The sequence below is a fragment of the Frieseomelitta varia genome, unplaced genomic scaffold, assembly GCF_011392965.1.
Source record: "Frieseomelitta varia isolate USP_RPSP 00005682 unplaced genomic scaffold, Fvar_1.2 scaffold_611, whole genome shotgun sequence".
NCBI classification, from domain to species: domain Eukaryota; kingdom Metazoa; phylum Arthropoda; class Insecta; order Hymenoptera; family Apidae; genus Frieseomelitta; species Frieseomelitta varia.
Genome location: NW_025110381.1, coordinates 25519 through 33505, shown reverse-complemented (window position 1 = coordinate 33505; position 7987 = coordinate 25519). Strand labels below are relative to the sequence as shown.

Genomic DNA, 7987 nt, shown 5'->3' with positions numbered 1-7987 from the left:
ATCGTTGTACAACCAAAGGTGGGATGCATTCATAAGAAATATAAGTCACGTGGCATCCAACTGATAAGAAATTTTTTAAATGAAAGAATGCGTCAAAAAAATATGTATGAGGTTTTTTCACTAGTGAAATTCAACAGAAACACATTTGAAGTCGGACATCCATCAGTTGGTTTTTCTATTTTAGTAATTTTTTGTATTTGCATTTTTTTTTTGTATTTTGTACAGTAAGCTTCCCTAATTTTCACAAGACAACGTGTCATGCCTGTTAAATGCTTGAAAGACGGAAGATAGCAGCGATAAACTACAGCCGCATATTTTAACATGTATATATGATATTATACAGTGCTAATACTACCTATTTGTAACAAGTTTTACACATTGCGAAATAATTTTAATAAAATTATTAATATTGAATGGCATAAAAACTGTAGGAAGGACAATTCGGAAGAAACAGTTTGGAAAAGCAGCTAGAAACAGCGTCATTTAAAGAAAGACTTAATATCTTTGCACACAGCGTTTCTAACTATTCATTACACCTTGGAAGCTCACACCATACTGTTCGTTCTCCTTCCTCTCGGTCTTCACTAGCTACCAACACACATACAGCACATACCAACCTTGGTTGCTACACTCGTCGACATTCATTACGTATCAACCTAATAAATTATTATATAATATTTAATTATATAATATTGTACAATTAAATATTATATAATACAATTACTACTTAATAATTTAAATTAAAAGAAATTAGTTCAATAATTTCATACATTTTTGACCATTTTTGACCACTGTTTTCGTATTCTGCTCGCACGAGTACGCTCAGGATTTCGAAACCATTTCGAATTCTGAGAGCAACTCTCCAACAGTAGTATAATATTGTGGACAGGTTTCGACACGTTGATGCTCTCGGACAATAATTCTCAGAACAGTATCCATTTGCGAGAAATACTCTCGAGTGCAACTCGCGACAGTTTTACTCTTCAGTGGACACCTAGCTTAATGCAAGTTTGTGAAGAATAATTAAATCGCGTCTCTGTAACTCAGGTACTGCTCATGTACTAAAGAATGGTAATTATTAAACTATATCTTGTACGACTACGATACAAGTCATGGTAATTGGACTTGTATTCAAGTTCAAATAATCATGATCACGTATTAACCGAACACCAAAGAAATCAAACCATGCAACTTACCAATCGTTGAAGACAGAATTAAGTAAATGAAGATTTGGTTGCGTCGGATTTCATTATGTTCGATGTCTCCGAACTTCATGAATACATATGCTGATACTTTTTCTTCTCAAATTCTCTTCAGCAATATGCATTCGGACACTGCTCATAGTCTCACATTTTACATATTTATCACATTTACTTTCAACTTTTTCAACATTCTTTAAATATTGGGTAATGTTTAAACAATTACAATATTCAGTAATGTTATTTAAAATTTCACTTCTAAAATTTAATCGACGCGTACGCGACGAAAATTCAATTTGTAGTGAGCTCTTGTCTACGTATCGATCAACATTAAATCCGATCTGTTGATAGTTAAATAACATTTTTTACAAATGTATTAGTCAGTCGATTACAACAAATGATTAATTAAAAATTTTAAACAGTACTTAGAATTATTACAAAAGAGAATTTGTTGTTTAATTGTTACAAATAAATTATTGGAAATATTAGATAATGTTTAAACAATTAGCATAACGTTAAATGTTATTTAAAAATTTACTCTTAAATTTTGGTCGATGTGTAAACATGTGAAAGTTTAATTAGTAATTAGTCTCCGTATTGCTCAAGCTTACTCTGTTTCGGTCGCACTGAATACGGAATGGTTGATGTTTTTTGTTAATATTTCGAAAAACAGTTTGTCTATTATATTAATCTACAATTTAATGCTTTTTATATTTCTATCGCAAAGTTACACTTTCATGAATACGTCATAATATTAAATATAATAATTTTTTAAGTTTTTATCGGCTAAAACTAAATTTACACTTTCATGATATTAATTTTTAAGTTATAAGTGCATTGATACATTAAATTGATGGGTTAAATAAAAATTTACTTACAGAAAAGTTGTGTACTCAAAAATCGAGTTGAGCGGTGATCGTCGCTTTAGTATAATCGCGTAACATATAACAATTTTCGTTCGTTTATTGTTTCAAAGATTAAAAATTATATGTACTAAGTAATTATTTTTTACATTATTAAATAAGATAATTTAATTGTTATTAGTGAATTATTCAAGCTATGAAATAATTCTTGGGAATTCCTTCATAGTCATTGATTCAATTGTTATAAGTAAACAATTAAAATTTTTAAACGATATACAAAAGTATGCAATTTTTCAGTGCAATTTACAGTTTGAATAATTCATTTGAAACCATTAGATTATTTTATTTCTATAATATTTCTAAACATTATTTAATAATTTTTACAACTCTTGTATTACTATTAAACAATTAAATTAATTATTTCATTGAATAATTCAAAGTTATTTCCCTCAAGATTGTTATAAATCATTAGTTATAAATTTTAAATAACACTTACAAACACTACAAAAGAGACACAATCACCGAATTGAATTTATTATTGTGCGTAATGATAAAAGAAATACGAGTTGAAGGGACACAGGCAAGTTTCGTTTTTCCTAACGAAAGCGTAATTGCCAAATCTTTTGTTTGTATCTGTGTACCAGTCATGCATAAATACATGTGTTATCACTATCACAAATGATATTATTTTGAAAGTTGTAATAGAACAGCATTACGAAACATTCCTCATATTAATAAACATTATTATTAGCAAATGTTCTTTAAAACTTTACATTTTGCCCTTTCCATTTTATTGAACTGTAAGCATTAGGATTGAATGACAAAAATTCTAAGCATCCTGATCCAAAATAATCCAATTTCATTGTAATAAGAGTCCAATAGAAACTTAAAGTACATTAAAAATTTTAATCAAGAATGTTCTGAAAATAGTGGTACTTTTGAAAATAAGTACAATAACGTAGCATGTTTTTACCAAGCTGGTAAAAAAGGGGCATAGACACGTATTTTTTAATATCACAAGAAAATCTTAAATCTATTCCAATTTATTTGTATTACTTTATTTACATTACCAATTGTTTATTCCTGTCTTGCAGTGATATATATATATATAAGTAGTAAGTAAGTATATATAAGTAATAAGTATATAAGTAAATATTTATAAGTAGCGTAATAATATTGAACGTTCTTGCGCTCTGAATCATGGCCTAGTTTATATTTTCGTCGGACATTTTTCAAATGTTTACTAGATCAAAGCTCAAAAGCATCGCGTAGGTTAAGAGGGTCACCTGTTTGTCATGCTTATTATCCTCTAGAAACGGTTGGCATGGATCGTTTTATCGATGACTTATTTCACCAATTTTAGATGAGCTACAATAGAGCTACAATTAAACGGGCCATTCTTTGAATCTGATTGATTAAAGCGAACTAACCCGTCGAGCAAACGGCTCGCGGGCGGCCATGCAGCAGAAACGCTGCAATTTTTACCGAATAAACGTTAAATCCTCAATGAATCGGAATCTTTACAATTTCCGTGACTGAAAGAAACATTACAATTTCTAACGAAGAAAAATCTCTCTAATTTCAACGAGTAATTAATACGTAAAAAATTTGCGTAGTTTTCAACGAACGTAATGTAGTCTCATGTACAAGTAAAATTCATCACTCGGTTAGACAAGACAAGTTTGCTGTTCATTATTGTGGAGTTAAAATACATCTTTGGGTACTCAGACGCCACACTTGATGGTTTGTACAGCCACGATTAAGTCACAACGAAAAGAATACGTGTAATGGATAAAGGGCGAAGAATTCGAGGCGTGAGATATTTCCTTCTCAAAAGTCTTTATTCGATTGTCGGACTGTCTTCCGATCAGCCATTTCCCAGGCACAAACCTCTTCTCGAAACATAAACAATCGGTTCCTATGGCGATCATCCCAATGATCACCTGCATACGAAATAACTCGTAGTTAGTTAAACGTGAATCACCCACGTGATAAAAAAATTTATTTTATGTTGCATGTTGCTACTAATGGTACGAGTCTTCATTTTAGGGGAACGTGAGGCAAATGAAATTTCTGATGTACTCTTTAACAATCAAGTTTTAATCTCTGTAACTAAATTTTATTGCTAATTATGTCATCACTTTCTTGCTCTCCCCAGGTAGATTATATTTCTATTTTCTTAAGCAGCAGGTGTAAGAAACATGTACATAGGAATTATTGAAACTACTGTTACAAAAATCTTTTACGATAAAATAATTTTCTTAAAATTTTGACATTTTAATTAATTTAATTACTTTTATGTATTTCTGTGTATTCATTTTTATTACTGGACTAACTGAAGTCACGTGTATATGTCGCGTGCCATGAAACAATTAATATAATTCCCAGTTGAAATGAATGTGAAATGAATGCAAGCATTTCTTTAGATAGAAATTGCGCAAAGGCACACGTTGTGGAAACTTACAAAGTTGTCACACAAGATGGATATGTCTTGCAAAAGACCTCTGTCTATTAATAAAACACCACTAATAAAACATCCTCATGGACTACTAGATTGCTCGGTTGCGTGGCTTGCGCCTGGCTCCAAAAGTTGGGTATTGCCAAACCGCTTGTTCTTTTTCTTTCTCAGAAAGAGTTCGGTAAAAGAAAATCTAAAATTCGTATTTGTCTATATATAATATTAATTATTAACATTAATTATTAATTGGACATTTTTTATTTTGAAATATATGTTATACCTGTCCACTGCTATTGATAAATATGATCCCACTACAGTAAATTCTTCTGCTTCTTCTTTTCTTTTTCAAATTAACATTGCTTCTCGATAAAAAAAAAGGACAGAATAATTTCTCTCAAATTTTAAGCTATACATTAGCAGACCAGGGATATGATGTATGGCTGGGCAATGTGCACTCGCGGAAGCACTTGAACCTGACCACTTTAGACCCAGAATTTTGGATGTTCAGGTACAGTCGTAATAATTATTCATCAAGATTTATCACCAATGATCAAGTCATTGTATTTTGACCGTAATCTATTCGTTTTTACAGTTGGCATCAAATTGGAGTATATGATCTCCCAACGATAATCGATCGCATTATGGAGCAAACAAAGTAGAAAAAGATCTCAATTGTAACACATATCCAAGGTCGTAACCTGATTTTTATGGCTAGCGAACGACAAAGGTATCAAGAGAACGTTATCGCTCTTTTTGCTTTATCCCCATTAGTCTTCGCATTTACAACAGGAAATTCTCTTATCTATATGATGTGCCTTGCAGCCGACGAACATTACAACGTATGCGTCAGAAGGTAATTTTAATATTACTAATAATTATTATTGATTACGAAAATTTTCAGTTTTATGATATTATTAATCTCCAAAACATGTAATTAAATGAAACTACTAATTTTAACATCAGGCGAAACAATAATGAATAACATTTTTGCATCTTTTGAGCATTCTACAGTTTATGATGTTTAATTTACTTGGCATATATCAATTTAAGACATCCAGCATACTTCAACGCTTGTAATATGTACTAAACAGTCATTTCAGCTGCCAGTGTATGAAGGCACTTATAATTTATTATTTGGATTCGACGGAAATATTAATACAGTAATCAGACGCAAATAATAGTACATAATTAATTAGTATTTGCATGTATTAATATTCAATTGGACTTGATTTGAGTTGATAGAGTACGTTGCATTTTCTGTCACAATCCTGCTGGTGCATCAATTAGACAATTTGCACATCATGGATAATTGTTTAAATTAGGTTAATAATCAGTAATCAAACATGCGAGTAAGTAGAAATTTATCTCACGATACGTTTTCTTTCTTCATTGGCAAGTTTCGAAAATTTGTCTATTTCCCTGCCGGCAATATAAGAAATTATGGCAAGACACATCCTCCCGATTATAATCTCGGCAATGTCTCGTTACCAGTGTATATGTATTATGGCACCAATGATGTATGTAGTTTTCGATGTTTACATTTGTATATCGTTGATTGCAAGCCTTCAATTGATCTCAAATTTTTCAATCTCTTCTCCCCTGTCAATGGTCTTACAGGGTGCTCAGTAGTTGTACGAAACACTACCCAATGATCAAAAATTTTCGACACAATTCGACATTTTCGCCCACTTTGGTTTTCTGTGGGAAAACAATGCAACTTTGGTAGACAATAAATTCTGAATTTCATGAAACAGCACAGAAAGTAAATAATATTATTGCTTTGTGTGCAAGTAATTTACGATTGGTGATCGCTTTTGTGTTCTTTATTACAATGTTATTATTTGTGTTAGCAAAGTTAGCTGTTTGTGTTAGTAAGTGAACATGAGTTTCCTTTTGTCGCTTTTTCATTACAACTGACTACTCAATACATCGTAAATATATACATACGTTTCCAATATTTTCCACAGGAATTTTTATTAATATCTCTCGAAGAATAATAAATGTTCGAAACTAGAATTTTGTACTTAACGTACTCTCCTATCGCCTCTTTAATAACTTAAATATTCCTATCGATCCGCCACTGAAGAGTTTCAGGACTAGAAGTAAGCCATCTTGAAAATATTTTTGGAGTGTATTTTTCATTCGTACAGCTTCTTCTGTCCGAGATGGCTCGAACTTTGTTGTAAATGTATACCTGCAGCATGTTTTACTTCTTCTATATACAGATCTACAGGTAAAAATCACTGAAATATCTGATCGATCGTGGCGATAAACAATAACTTTTCGATACTTCCATTATAAGACTTTTTAATATATTTTGTAGCAAATTCTCTCTTTTTCATTCGAAACAATCACTCGAAGATTTCACACAAATTTTTCTGACAAATAAATAGGAAATCAAATTTTTTAGGCAACATATTGTTGTTTAAAATATGTAATACACGATATTTCACGAAAATATCACCTAAATATCTTCTTTGTTACTAATAGTACGAAAATCGTTTCCTGGTGTAACTTTAACTGGTTGAAGAGAATAGGATGGAAGAATTATTTCCTTTAAATATCATTTTTAATTATTTTTTTTAAAGGTCATTGGCATTTTTTGTGCAGGAAACGTGTATTTTTTTCTATTCTATCAACTCATGAAAAAATGCATTCCGATATATCGGAATCCACGGGAAGGATTGTCGCGTCTTCGTTACATCGTGATTTGCTAAGTTGTGTGCTACTGTTGCATTTCTTTTATTTTTTCTTGCTTGCGGTTGATTTATTTAGAGTGTTTGGATTTGAATTTTAACCTTTAAACTTACGTAAAAATGGTAAGATACTAATAACGCCCAGCCGTGATAAAGCGTCTGCCACTTCGTTATCAGATACCGAAATGTAAGTAATTTTGGTTGAAAATTGTCCAATATAGTCTAATTGTCGTAATTGCCTTGGTAAGGCTTTTTCTGATTTTTGAAGAAATGCAAATGTTAATGGTTTATAATCTGTATCGTAAAGTCTCGTCCTCCTAAAAAATATTTAAAATATTTTATTACTTTATAAATTACTGTAAGTTCTCTACCATAAGTACTATATTTAATTTCTTGTGATGACAATTTTTTGGAAAAGAAAGCTATTGGTTCCCACAAATCATTTACTTTTTGTTGAAGTACAGCCCCACAAGCTAAACTTGAAGCATCAGTAATAAGAAGTAATGGACTATTAATTTTGGGATGAACCAATAGTGCTGCACTCGCCAACGAGTCTTTACATTTTTTAAATGTAGTATCAGCTTCCTCTGTCCAAACAATTACTCTTTTATCATTTTTCTTAGCGCCTTTAAGAAAAACATTCAAAGGAGCCTGAATATCAGCAACATTTTTAATCAATCTTCGATAAAAATTGATCATTCCTAGAAAACGTCTTAACTCAGCAATTGTTTTTGGTTTATTATAATTTAAAAAAGCATTAACTTTTTCTGG

At 31.1% G+C, this 7987-nt stretch overlaps 1 protein-coding gene across 1 annotated transcript; it reads left to right on the top strand.

Moving 5' to 3' along the window:
* Positions 1–4822: 4822 nt before the first annotated feature.
* On the top strand, positions 4823–5499 carry LOC122534544 (lipase 1-like). Its single transcript, XM_043665301.1, has 3 exons — positions 4823–4836; positions 4927–5028; positions 5113–5499. The coding sequence occupies exons 1-3, from the start codon at positions 4823–4825 to the stop codon at positions 5177–5179; spliced, it is 183 nt and encodes a 60-aa protein (XP_043521236.1). The 3' UTR covers positions 5180–5499.
* The last annotated feature ends 2488 nt before the right edge of the window (positions 5500–7987 follow it).

Coding starts and splice junctions, on each gene's coding strand:
- LOC122534544 (XM_043665301.1), top strand. Junction 5,029..5,112: donor CCAGAATTTTGGATGTTCAG/GTACAGTCGTAA, acceptor TCGTTTTTACAG/TTGGCATCAAATTGGAGTAT.